The 14,918-nt window shown below is 38.3% G+C and overlaps 1 protein-coding gene across 2 annotated transcripts in view; it reads right to left on the reverse strand.

Annotated features, from left to right (window-relative positions):
* The window catches only part of atxn7l1 (ataxin 7-like 1), a 29,961-nt gene extending 18,839 nt beyond the window's left edge, over positions 1–11,122 (reverse strand). Inside the window, exons 1-3 of one of the 2 annotated variants that reach the window (XM_030720408.1) lie at positions 10,979–11,122; positions 10,442–10,516; positions 4,160–4,264 (exon numbers count right to left, since the gene is read on the reverse strand). In XM_030720408.1, coding sequence (XP_030576268.1) covers positions 4,160–4,264; positions 10,442–10,516; positions 10,979–11,075 — 277 coding nt within the window. In that variant the 5' untranslated portion in view covers positions 11,076–11,122. Of the gene's footprint in view, positions 1–4,159; positions 4,265–10,441; positions 10,517–10,978 lie in introns of those variants that run through there. The other variant, XM_030720409.1, reaches the window with a different exon arrangement.
* Positions 11,123–14,918: the final 3,796 nt, after the last annotated feature.

Below are 14,918 nucleotides of genomic sequence, written 5' to 3' on the forward strand. Positions count from 1 at the left end.
AATCCTCAACAGATTCTGAAAACAACAACAAAAATAGACTGCCATAAAGGGGTATCTTTGGAAGAGAAAAAAAAACAAAAAACTATGAAGCAAATATTTCAGAGCACACACCACACCTGAACAGTTTGTCAGCACAGCAGTTGTCATCCACAAGCTGTCTGCTAGCAGTTAGTAAAGTTTTTTTTTTTTAAACATGTGCAACGTTTTACCGCTACATTAAATTTTGAAATCAGACTTGCACTTTCTCTGCCTCCTGGATACAGACACCAAGCCCCTGCTCGCATTGACTCCTGACATTACAAACAGAAGCTTATACAAACAGGACAGCGGTGTCCTCTGCATTTAACAGAAAGAGAAAAAGGGAGCATTATTTTCTGCACTTCCAAAGCTTAAATTGCACTGCTGGTTTTCAACAGATGATTTCAATGAACTATCATAATGTTGCACTTGTCACAGTGGATATTTTTGTATTTTATTTTATACTTAGGTCTTTTCTTATTGTAGCCATGCAGCATTAAAGTGCCCTAACTGCTATAGTAATTATTGTGGCAATTCTTTAAATATAACAAATTGGGAGAAATTGCTCTCTTGTACTGAAAGCAAAGTTAATAGCTCTGTAATGGGACCTTCATCTATTATGTGTGTACCTTATTCTGTATCTATAGATACGTATATATAAACATTCCTTACTATTGAGAAATGTCTCTCCCCTTGTATGTGAGATAAAGTAAAAAAATATGTCAATGTCATGCATCTTGCTTTTCTAAACTGCAAAAAAAAACAAAACAAAAAAAAAAAAACTGAAGACACTTCCTCTCATGTACACTATCGTTGGTATTTTAATTGGCTTCAGTTAATGGCTCACATACAGCCAAGCCACAATAACAATATCACAACTGTGGAGTGAGCATCGGTAGCAGTAAACGAAACTCAACAGAAGTTCTGTGGTTAAGGGCAAAACTGTCCAACATCAGCCAAAAAACATGTGAACCACAGCCCGGGAAACATACATTTTAACAACAACAACAAAAACAACACAGTAAAACACAGAAGCTTAAGGTAGAAATTAAATGAAACCAACAGAAAAAAAAAAAAGCAGGACTGTTATGATCTATGTCGTTGCTCAATTAATTCATCACAAAAGAGAAAAATTGAAAGGCAAGTAAAGAGAGAGACACTCCAACCAACAGCAACAAATGAACCTTTTATCATGCACTTGACTCACTCAGACACACACACAGCAGGCCACAAGCAGGAGCAAGGTTAGCAGACACACACACACTCAGAAGAGTGGAGAGGAAACGGTAGGAGATGATAATTGAAAGAAATACACTGAAAAAAAAGAAAAGAAAGAAATACACTGAAATATCTGAACATACTGTGGGGACCTGATTTATTTAAGAACATGGCTTCAAAAGCATAGCTTACACACACATTTAAAAAAAAAAAAAAAGCTGTTGTGACTCTTGCATTCTCTAGTTTCTGATGGTTTTTGAGGCCCAGAAGTCCAGATTAAATGCTGTTTGAAATACTAACTATAACTGCCATAATACAGGCACCAATCAGCTATCGAGTAGTGGCATTACAGCCACTGTGTCACAGCATACCACAGACGACAAATATCTGGGCCAAGACTTACTTCCTGTTCCATGTGCAGGTTATTGTTTACAGCCCAACTACGAATGCAGATAAATGATATTCAGATGATGGTGTTATTTTTCTGGATTGCATTTCAGCCAGTGTGTTCCTTATTTGCCCTACACATGGACTTTTACCCACATGCATTCAAATGAAATCAAATGCCACTGGCCAAATCAAGTTGATACCAAAATCTTTCAATTGCCCACAGACAGTGTAGATATCCATTTGCAGAAATAATATTTATAAGATTATAAGACTGAAGTCATGAAGTCATACTTGTTTCATTGGGAAGATGTCACTTTAATATTCTGATCTCCCCACAAAAAGCTTTAAGGTTCACTTACAAGCATTAAGCATTGTTTCTTTGCACATTTTTTTCTTTACAAGCTCACTGGAGCGAACATGCTGCTAACACTGCCAGCGTAAGGGATTTAGCTGATATCCCACTGGGCCACTTATGCTAAGAATATACATGCTTGCTTTACTCTAAGGAGATTTAAATAAACAAATCCACTAAATAGAGCAAGCCTCTGATGTATGAAATATAGTATATGTTAACCTTTTAGCACAGAAGAAATGGCATATATTAAATCTATTGAGTGCATGTTCTAGCTTTAAGTTATCTCTTTAAATACATTAAAAAAAAAAAAAAGCTGGGCATGTAAAACTAGGAACCACTGACCCCTGAGGCAGCCAATCCCCTTCTCGTTCTCTGTGCACGAGAGTGTGCATGCATGCATTTCTGTTTATGTAAAGCCTTAGTGCTGTTTTGATATACAGGTCAAGCATGAAAGTTAATCCAATGATGGATACACACAAAATCAAATACAAGGCCACTGCGATGAATAAAAAGATACTACTACAGGGTCACAACATTTAAAGCAGTATCCCCAGCAGGGAACAATGGCACTGTGCTTGTGAGGATACTGCAGTGACATGATGGGAATCTACAACAATGGGAGGAAATGCATAAAATATCCTAAGAATATCCTGACAGGGTGCCCTCCTAGAGGCAATCAACTCAACAGTGGTCAGGACAAGTATTTTTCATGCCATGACACAAAGCAGTTGTGTACATAATGCTCACTTAAGTATGCGGCAAGTGACACAACTACAGTAACTGGACTATGCGACTTATAGGTCACTGCAATACACAACACTAAAAAGAAAAGTACATGATGCAATCCATATGGAATTAGTTTCCAACTAGTCAGTATGAACTGCCCCGCTGGTCTGCTTGGTGCCTGACTATTATGGTATTGTAGCCCGAAGGATCACTTTGTTTTATAGGGGAGCTCTCAGGAGATTCCCATTCCTGACCGTGCGTTTGTGTGTGCATGTGCACGAGTGTGCTTCAGACCTGTTGTCACCCGACTGTGTGCGTGTCAGCAAGTAGAAATACTGCCAACAAGAGAGAAGGGGGCCTGCAGGGGGCAGGAGCAGGGACAAAACAACACTGGCTGCCAGGAGTCTGTGAGAGTGTGTGTGTGTGTGTGTGTGTGTGTACCTCACAATACCACTGACCTCTTTCTGCTGAGAAACAGAAAGTGAGAATGTGTGTGCATGCAACTCCACTGGCCTCTCTACTTACAGGAAGAAATAAGTGTATTAGTGTCTAAATGTGTATGTCTGTTAAATGCAACCATGCCCACCCCCCCACCCCCCCAACAGAAGACTAAAGCTGGTGCAGTTGCCGCCAACAGAAGGAAGCAGCAGCTCGCGGGCAGATGTGAGCGCGCTCAATGGAGCCACAATCAAAAACAAACAAGAGGTAGATGGACATTCATCCTTCTGCAAATTTGAATTTATACTGTAACCATTAGTTTGATATTTAATAAATGTGACGACAACTGACAGCGGATAAGCAACTTGTGAGCTGCTGTCATTAGGGTCCAGTCTCCATAGCAACCACAATCCCATGGCCCATAAATGATGGTAAGCCTATATGTTCAAGAAGCATATGCAGCTTTGCACTGTATGCATGGATCATGTAACGATGAAACATATGATGTATGCGGGTATATTGATCTGGAGCCAGACACTCACTTTGTGGAAGATGTGGAAGAATTTTTCAGCCTCATCCAGTCTTGGACTGGTCTTGTTTTAACAGCGGGGATAAATTCTGTTGTGCATGTACCTACTGTTTTAGATAAAAATGCATATACACAATGTCTGTAAATGATTTAGTGTTTAACAGCTTTGATCCACCTGCTGAGTGTTAGAGGGTATAACTGTATGATGTTTGTTTTGCATAAAGGGCTAAGCTGCAGGCAGGTCATGTTTTAAAGGGCCCTGAAGGGATTAATAGAATTTACTTCATTGATCTAAACCGCTCTGTGTGTGCGTGCACATATGCACAGGTTTGTTTTGGGATTCTTGTGTGACAATGGACAGTATTCCCTAGTGTGTGAATGCGTGCAACTTAGTGAAGTGTATGATTATGCCCTGAAGCTGTGTGTGTGTGTGTGTGAGAGAGTGAAGTTCTACCCTGAGGGGTTTGTGTATGTGTGTGACTTACCATAGTGTGCGAGAATGCCCTGAGGAGTGACCACCTTACTGCAGACATGGCAGACAACAAGAGAAAAATCCTCCAGTGCTGGGAACTGGCTGTAGACAAGCATCTCTGAAAGAGACATGAAGAGTAGGTGACACATTTTAAAATATAAAAGCAGGCAGAGGGAACAGACACAAAGACAGAATGATTAGATGAGAACAGAACATTTTTTTGGCAAAACAGTGATGTATATATAAATGATAACGATGGTGAAAATGGGGATTATGAGATGCAGGATATTGACACTTAGGTTGAACAATCACTTGGGATTCTTTTTATTTTAACAGACTAAGTCTCCCATTGCCTGGCACATTCACATGCCATGGACAGTGTATGAGTTTGATGCCTTGTATAAGCCAGCGATCATGATTATCTGCTAATAATTTGATTAACTTTTTGATTTTATATTAAATAGTAAAAAAAAAAAAAAAGAAACCATATTTTGAAAAAAAAAAAAAAAAAAAAAAAAAATCACAAGACAAAGGGGAGCAGATTCAAAACCCGGAACTTGGAAATGTTTTTTTCTTTATGCTTTGGAACTGTATAGACTTTAAAATATGTCCACTCTGCCCAAATACTAATCACCTGTGTCAACTTTTACCAGCAAAACCAACAACCTACCACAGACACATGGATGATTAGTGTTTTTTCTAATTACTAAACAGACAGATTTTTAAACACACTCGCTATTACACACCAACACAAAGCTCTAAGTTACAAGAAACACCCCACCCACTCAGCGAAAGTTGAAGACTAAATTTGATGTTGAGAAAAAACAAACAAACAAATAAATGTCCAATGCAAAACATCTATTATCTATTCTGGCTACGCTTTGAGAAGCTAATCTTTCTGAACCTAAACAAGCTCCGCTGACAGAAATCACAGCTCTTTATTAGCACTGGGCTTAAGCCAGAATCACTCAGCGGAGGTCGGATGAATGTGTGTGTGCGTGTTTTTGTAAACTTGCAGGGGAAAAAAAATATTTAAAAAATTAAAGAATGTGGGGGTGTCTTGACAGTGCGTGTCATCATGGCCTTGCATTGCTGATAAGTTTGCTCTCATATGGAAAAACAGAGAGACAGAGAGTCATGCTTAGTACATGTCAGAGTGTGTGTTATGCATAAAAGTCATTCAAGGAGGACCATATTATACACTGTATGTGTTATGTGCAGTGGTGGAGTGGTTTCATCACCATTGCTGGTTGGTGAAACATTCAGCCCAGCCCTGGATGTAGCAATGCAATTATTATGATAAACAGATACGTGCATTTTTGCTTGAAAAGTGTTTGATGAACTTTACTACTACCACCAACAACACACACACACACACACACACACACACACACACACACACACACACACACACACACACACACACACACACACACACACACACACACACAGACTATGTTAACCACAGTCCTCTAGCAGGCTGTGCTTCCTTTAACTCGTTCGCACTTGTTTGATTTCAGGATCTTGCCAGTTGTTTTATAACCTACTATTATTAACCGCTCAGTCTTTACTTTGAAAGACAGACTCATACACAAAGCAGGAACTAATATTTAATTCAGCAAGACAAAACATCAAGCAGCAAGGCCTTCATTTTGTGAAACAAACTAAGCTAGGATTGATGGTGGCTCAAACACAGAATGCACATTATAGACAAACCATTGGGCCAGCCCAGTTTTTGCTGGATACAGGTTATATGCTACAGTTGGTAAGATACAGCATTGGAACCCAGCAGCCTAAAAATCATAGCTTGAATCAGTCTGCAGACTTAAAAATGAGATCTCATTTGCCAGTATTTAGGATACAAGTATGACTGACTGATGCTGAGCTTTTGTGAATTTTCCAGTTTGGATGATCTATTTGTGACATTCTGGTGACTGATGGTGCCTCTGTGCATTTGCATAAAAGGTCATTACTCAGTAAATTTTCAAGGAAAACATACAACACACGGAGGCTGTCATCAGGTGAGTACTTAAGAGAAATCAATTAATGCTTTATAATGCTTGAAAGTCATTGGAAAGTATATTTAATGATAAAGTAGAATAAAAGCTAGGATATTGTACTATTAGGCAAATAAAACAGACCATACAAGGCAACGTCTATTCAATCTGATGAACACTGCAAACGAAAACAGCTCCACATCTGTTGCTCAACAGTTGCAGTAAAGTAGTCAGCAGATGCTTTGAACAAGCTCATCTGGAAGAGGAAAATATTTCCCACACACACACATATACACACACACACAGCTAGCCATTGCTCTTGGATTTAGGCCACAATTCAAACTCTCTTCTTCTAATGTTTGACAAACAAAAGCTTCATTTCCAAGCCAATAAATTAAGATTGTTTGTTTTTAAAGAATTGCTTGATCACTGCCACAGTATGATAACAGATCTGTGGTTTAGTGTGAAAAGCAACCTTTGAATAAAGCAGTTGCTGTCAACACATTGTTAGGAGGTAACAATTAATAACTTGTTTGTGAGCAGTTAACTGAAAACAGAGCCTCTGCATTGCAACTTCTTTTTATTTACAAGTTTATCAAGACAGTTTGTGTCTTCCTGCGATAATTTTCAGAGGAAATGAGCACATTCTCTTGTTAGGAAACTATCGCCAAGGTTGTGCCACAAGAATGTAAAAGTATGACTGCATTTTTTGGCAAATGGCAAATTCCAATTTACAGAGCAACATCAAAAGACATTAACAGAGTACTTAAAAAAAGGAGGAGGCAATCTCCTCTGCAACTGCCAAGTCAAATGCAAACTAAGTGCATATTTCCTCAGCCTGAATTGTGTGTGTGTGTGTGTGTGTGTGTGTGTGTGTGTTGTGTGTGTGTGTGTGTGTGTGTGTGTGTGTGTGTGTGGTGTGTGTCGAGCCAACTGCCATAGTCTGCCAAATGACTGACAGGCCCCCAAAAACCAGCAAACTCCAAAACATTACTCAGCAGTGAATGAGGATGTTTTGCGCAGCTGAAGTGATCCATCACTGGACATTGATTATACTTAAAGCAAGCAAATCAGTTTGGCATCGTCAAAGTAGTATATGGAAGCATCTTACACAACATTTGGTTAAAAAAAAAAAAAAAAAACTGTTACTTCTGCAATACAAAACTAAGGTTGGTTGCCTAACAAAGTAATAAGGCAACTGTAACAAAAAGCAGCAACAGTGCTCTGTGGATAAATCAATCAACTTATCTCTGGATTGTATTTCAATTTTAAACTATTACCATTCCAGAGGGGGTCATGTGCAAGACTGGCAAATTCAACTCAAGTGGTCTTGTGAACAGGCACACCAGATAATAATTGGTCCAGCACCAAACGCTCTGATAGTGTAAACAAACTGATTAGTTATTGGCAGGCGGCTAATGTTACAGACCACACACAGCCAAATTCTCCTCTTTATAAATGTCCCAGATACAAATCTTGTTAAAGTTTTAGAGTTCAAATGGTGGTTAAACTTTTGATTGGCCCCAACAATAAAGCTGTGAAGGCATAATGTCACGCAAAGTGTTACAAATGAGCTGTGGAAAGGTTAAATAGTAGTTTTTAAAGTTTTACGCTTTCAACACTATTGCCAGCTAACCTAACTGTATGGTTTCAGACTGTTCCTTTCTTTAAAGTCAGAATTATCTTAATACGTTTGGCTTGATGTAAAAGCAGAGTTGGCGGTTTTACTAGAAAATCACATCTAGAATAAGTAAAACTGCCTTTTAACTTGATCATTTTCTACGTAGCATCAAGCTCCACCCCAGCTCAGTGTTTGTTCAAGACGTAGTGAAGTTTCTTTCATTTGCTTCTTTTTTGGTAACCCACTGTAACTTAGCTTTATGCTTCATTCCCAACATGTATTACTTAAGGTTTGAACTTCATTTAAGGTAAAGGAATTTAAGCCATGTGAATAAGTTAAAATATATATTATATGCTTCTTTTCATAGCTTCATGTTAATAACATGTATAGGTAAACTAAAACACATGGGAACATGAAACCATAATGAAAGCAGCACAAACAGGCCAAATAATACTGTATCATGAGTATGCACTAGTTTCTTTAATTTCTCATTGGTTGTTAGTTGTGGTTTGCTCCACAAAAATGACCCCTTTCCCCATTTGTTAACCACCTTGCAGGCAATTATCTACTGTAGCAACTGCGTGAACGGGCTGGGGTTTTTTTGTTTTTTTTTTAAGGGTGTATTTTTAAGTTCAAAATACAACTTTTTTCATAAATTTCTGTTTGGCAGCACACTTGGGCTTGAGTCATGGCACACCACTGGGCCTTGTCACACTTCTGAACGGTGACTTACCAAACTCAACACCATAGATAATGCACAGTATTTTACCATAGCTTGTACAATATGGTAAGTCACCCTGTGGGTGAGAATACTGCAAATAATAGTACTCTCACTCCAGGTGCATTTGGTGTGGAACAATTCTTAAAGCATGCTTGCAGAGATGACTTAATCATACTACAGCATAATCATTTTTCATAGTATTGAATACACTCAAAGAACACCTACAGACACTAAATTATCACCTAAAGCAGTGCCATAGTAACGTCATGGTCTAGGTGAATCCTATTTCAGATAAAGTGTGTAGTGAATGTACAAATAGTAACATTACAGCAGTGCCTATTTCTAGATGAAGGATGGCACAGGCTGCAGGTCTAATCAAACTACGCTGCTGTTGGTTGGCATCATCTCCACTGCATGTAGTGTGAGAGTGAAAGAGAGAAAACAGACAGATAACCATAATGACCTGCACCACAGATCAGTTACTGCCAAACTGGCATCACTATTTAGAAATATGCACATGTGCATTTGAAGAGTTAAGTGAGTTAGCAAGTAATACATGAGTCAATGATGAATCACTTACTGCTTGATGCAAATTTACAAATAAAACATTACAGACATTTTTTCCTTCGTGTTGTGAGACTCGTGAGGCTCGTGAGCTCATGAGCGTGTGTCTGCATATCACTCTCAGCAGCACTCAGTGTCATGTTGCCAACAGACCAGCAATTCTGGAAACACTGCTCTAGTCTGGCTCCGAGAGAGGAAGAGGAGGCATGTGAGAGAGAGAGAGACAGAGACAGAGAGAGAGAGAGAGAGAGAGAGAGAGAGAGAGAGCGCGAGAGAGTGTGTGTGTGTGTGTATGTGTGGGGGGGGGTTGGTATTTGACCAGTGAGACTGAGAAGAGTTTCCCCGGCTCTGCATGCGCGTCAGTGTGTTCCTACGAGGGCTGCAGCACGCTCAAACTCTCAGGGATGACTCAACTGTGTTAGTGCGCAGCGCATGTTCCTGTGGGTATTTATACATGGTGAGGTGTGAAGGAAGCCCTCTGGCTCTGTCCCTAAGGGGGCAGGAGGGAGGTACATATTGGCTGCTTGGGGGCACCCCCACAGCACTCTTCAAATGCACAAAAGCAACGGGTGCACACAAGCTAAGCCCATTTAACAGATTATGAGTCACTGATGGAAATTATCAACCTGCAACCCATAGATACAAATACAACAAATAATAGCCCAATGCATTCACGAGTAGTTAACTGCTGTTGATGGTGTAGGCCATTTATGACTAGAAAGCAAACTTATAATGACTACAATTTGCTATAGCTTTGCCAAATCAGTTTTATGATTGTCTATCTTCCAGAAACTTCTGACTGAACCTAATTTTCTCTTAAAAATGACCAAAAACCTTGGCTGCTTAAAGAGAGGCACTGTCTTCTTTTGCTTTTTGGGGGGCATGGGTGTTTGATACTGAAAGACCCAAAACAAAAAGGGGAATTACCTGGCATCTATTACTTTATCAAAATTTTTAAAAGTTAAAAACATCCAATAATAAATATATTTATAGCTTCTCAGATGTCTCTTGAGTCTTCTCTTATATTATTTTGATCTATAGACAAATCTAAATATGTCTTCTTGGTCTCTAATAAACGATTCTGGGCTTCTTCTTTTTCTTCTCACAATTCTGACCTTTTATTTCGAAATTATTAATAGATTAAAGGAGACAAAGATAATCATTTCCAGCCCCAGATTACGGTCAAACAGACCTATAATCAGTAAAACACAAGCCCAATTTCTAATGTATGTAAACACCCCGCGTATATAGCAGTAGCGATGTCTGATAAATGTAATTTCTGTGAGAAATGGTCGAAGATGGCATCGCTAATGCTCCACCACGCGTGTAACAAAACAATAACAAACCACCACCGTGTAGCGGTTAAATATCTAGTAGTCTAACTTCCCTTACCTTCTCTGCTCAGGTTCACGGCTTCACCAAGGCAGTAAAGCTCTTTCTCGCTGTTATCCAATGACGAGTCTGCGTCTGAACAAACAAAAAAAAGCACTTAGAAACACACAGGGGCTTTCAGAAAACTTTGGGGCCATGCGTGAAGCCCTCTTGCCGCCGCTGCTACTGCTGCGAGGCTGGCTACCACCAGATTAGCATTAGCTTGCTAGCGCCTACGCTGGCTTCCTAAATCAAGTGGAGCTGTCAAAGCTAACAAACTTACAGCTGGACAGCTGAGAATAGCATTACTGCACGCCACAGCCACACAAACTCCGCACGGTAACAGTTAGCTTCGCTCACCCGCATTTGTGCACGACTGTCAAAGCAACATATCAATATTGCATTTCGTAGTAATATTTCTGACAGTTACTTTGCTGCGCTCTGACAGACACCCTGCATGGTGGAGGAGCTTACTCAACTCAATCACAGACAGTTGGACCACGCACTTCCCGACAGTTTGTCCGCAAAAACAACAACGCTACCGTCGTGCGAACTTACTGTCAACAAAACGTAATTTAGCCGCACTGACGAAGGAAGACCAAGGCTCGCAAAGGAAGGTATCCGGACTTGGTATTTGGCGATACAGTGTCGCCATTGCTCTTCCTTCTTGTGCTTGCTGAGAGCCGTTTTTTTCTGCTCTCCTTCGCACGCAGCAGTGCGAAAAACGAAAGAACGATATATGCGGACGTCGTTGTCGTCGGGCTTCGGCTTCGTTTTCGCACCTGTCGGAGGGTTTGAGTTGTTTGACGGGTAGGTACAGTATGGTTCTTCATGGGTTTCAAAGCGTTCAGCGTGATAGGTGAAGCCATACAAAACTGATATTTTCATCCAGTTAAACTACCATTGGCGGCATATATATGGGTTTAGATAGATATATATTATATATATATATATATATATACTATATATATATATCTAGATATATATATATATATATATATCATATATAGTATATATATCTATATAGATATATATATATATGTCATATATAGTACATGTATATATGTATATATATATATAGAATAGAATAGAATAGACTGCTTTATTGTCATTCTACCAGGATGTACAATGAGATTGGACAGAGATATAGATATACATATATATATTATATGTATTATATATATATATGTATATATGTATATATTATATTGTATATATGTATATATATATGTATATGTATGTATATATGTATATATGTCTATATGTATTATATATATATATATAGATGTATATTATATATATGTGTGTATATATATTGTATATATGTATATATTGATATATTATATATATATATATATATATATATATATATATATGTGTGTGTGGTGTAATCTATATAAATATATATATATATAAATATATATATATATATATATATATACTTATATTATATATATATATATATGTTATATATTATATATATATATATATGTATATATATATATGTGTATATATATATATGTGTATATATGTGTATATATAGTATATATGTGTGTATATATATATGTGTATTTATATATATGTGTATATTTTATATATAATATATCTATATATATATATATTATATATAATATATATCTATATATATATATATATATATATATAAGGCTTAAAAAACAAACAGGTCATGTACAGCATCATTGTCTAATACAACAAATCTTAATGGGACACATCAGAAATTACTTGGCTTTATTTAGTCAATACTGCTAAATTTAAATTTATATTCTTAAAACCAGGGTTATAGAGCCATATGTTTTGTTAAATCATGAATTAATTGTGATTAACCACATTTTTTTTTTTAGAAATCTGGGTTCATTTTCACTACCCACACCCAGACCTGATTACTGTAAGACTTCACTTAACTGGTGATTTTAACTTGCCCATAGATGTGAATTTTAATGGTTGCCTGTGTCTATATATTAACCCTGTGACAGACTGGCGACCTGTCCTGGGTGTACCCTTCACTCTTGTTTTATAGCAAGAGAGAAGGGGAAGGTTTACAAGGCGGTAGTGAGACCATCTATAATGTATGGTTTGGAGATGGTGGTACGGAAAAAAAAAACAGGAGGCAGAGCTGGAGATGGCAGGGCTGAGGATGTTAAGGTTTTCACTGGAACTGACCAGGATGGACAGGATTAGAAATGAGCACATCAGAGGGACAGCTCAGACTGAGCAGTTTGGAGACAAAGTCAGAGCGGCAAGGCTGAGATGGTTTGGACGTGTGCAGAAGAGGGATAGTGGATATATTGGGCAAAGGATTCCAGGCAGGAGGAAAAGAGGAAGACCACAGAGAAAATTCCTGGATGTAGGGAAGGAGGATATGCAGAGGAGGATGCTCAGGACAGGGTGAGATGATCTGCTGTGGCGACCCATCAAGCGAGGAGCTGAAAGAAGTTCTTTTTATATTTTATCTCCAGGAGACATTCATTACCAAAGTGGGAGAATGACTCATTAAGTCCTCTTGAATTCTTGAATCAGCCAGTTTCACTGAAAGCAAGGATGCTCAGCTTCTCAGTGTGGCTCAGCAGGTCTAGTGCAGACTGAGCTCATGGCACCACAATGACCTCTTGTGGCTGAAAAGAGAACCTGCATTCACTGTGCAATGAAGGACCGAGCCAGTGAAAGAGATGATGCATGAAGTGGTCAAATTTTAAAACTTATAAATATTTATTTAAGTAGATATACATATTTTGTTAAAGGAAAGTGAATCATGATTGTCTCCTTTTACTTATATTATGTCCTTACCGGTATGATAGCGATGACTAGGGATTAAGTACTCTCTGTCACACTTACACTCCCACTTGATCGCAAATCAGTCTTGTGTTCTGAAGCCTGAACAGAACAAATGGATTCAGATCGCACATGACACAACATATAGTCATCTTTTTAGCCAACTCGGAGGGGGCGTGAAAAAGACAGAGAATGGCGGAGATTAAGAGGAAATGACAGCCTAAAAATGAGGGCAGGGAAATTGCCTTGATTAGTTTACACTGATGTGTCAATCAGATGAGATACAGACACACACACACAGCGCCTCTACACACTTTGTATTATAATCCGTGCTTAAATGCAATCCTTCCTGTGTTGCTTCCTCACACACATTCACAGGATGACGGAGTCACAATGCTGTTTATTTTCTCACATCATGATCACTGAGGTCACACAGCCAATCAGAAGGTCACAGGACAAATCAGGGAACACAAGGTGCTATTTTTAGTCTACAGAGGTCAGGCTATTGGTTTTGTGTTACAAGTACTTGCGTGTTTTTTAAAATATCACTTTCAAAACTGAGTTAGACTAAAGTGAAATTGTTTTGTTTTTTTTTTGGTTTTTTTTAATGGTTTCACTTGTGGGGATGAATGTAGGCATGCACACATACACAGACACAGATCAACAGGAGAGTCACAGGAGACTGAAGAAAAAAAAATCATAATTTTTTTTTATTGGAAAAAGTACATCCACATTGTGCATGTTACAGAGTGCATTGCATAAGACAAATCGACAGGTTAAATGTATAGGAACCATCAACAAAGCTATAGCTGATTACAGGAGTGCAGTGGTGTAACCAGTACACCACACACTTGCTGTTTCATTGAACTCTGGCTTAAAGTTAAAGGAATTTAAACCATCCTACACACATTTGTACTGTATCAAAACACAATCAAAAGGATAAGAAAAAAAATCAAACCACATCTGCATATACTGAAAATGAGAAATGATACAAAAATACAACACAGTTTATAAAACACAACACCAGCTCACCATTTGGTCTCTCAGGACTGAAAAAAAATATGGAAAACAAGATGGACTAGTTGGAACAACGATCAAATAACACATTTAACATCACACAGAGATGTGAAATAAGCTTAAACCGGGATAAAAGAAAATAGTGCTTTAGCAGAATATTTTTCGGTCATGCAAAAAGTGATGAAATTAACAACAAAAATTTAAAATGGTTTAACTGGTACCTTAGAGGAAAGTGTGGCTGCACTGCACTTGGATTAAAGTAGCCAACTCTCAAGTATTCTGAATGGATTTGCGCTCACAGTGCTTAAAGCGACAGTTCACTCCAAAATCAATTTGGCATATTTTTCAGCTGGACTGCTATCTATCCATCTAGAGTGTTTTGATGTGACTTTCCTAACTAAGGAAAGTCACTGTGTTACAGTTTTATGGAAGTAAATGCCAACACATACATCTGCTTTTCAGAAATCACAAAAATCCACAAACCACGTAGCGAGCACATTCAAGTATGAACTGTTTTCTTCCTATCTAGCCATATCAGTGCGCAAAAGGAAACATAATACAACTACCTGTAACCACAGTCACATGCTTCTGACACCGTGACAGGATGTAAACAAACATGGTCAGCTGTAATGTTCGCTGTATGTTGTTTTTTTCCCCCCTAGATGGATAAATAGCAGTACAGACCAAAGGA

The sequence above is a fragment of the Archocentrus centrarchus genome, chromosome 23 (assembly GCF_007364275.1).
Source record: "Archocentrus centrarchus isolate MPI-CPG fArcCen1 chromosome 23, fArcCen1, whole genome shotgun sequence".
NCBI lineage: Eukaryota > Metazoa > Chordata > Actinopteri > Cichliformes > Cichlidae > Archocentrus > Archocentrus centrarchus.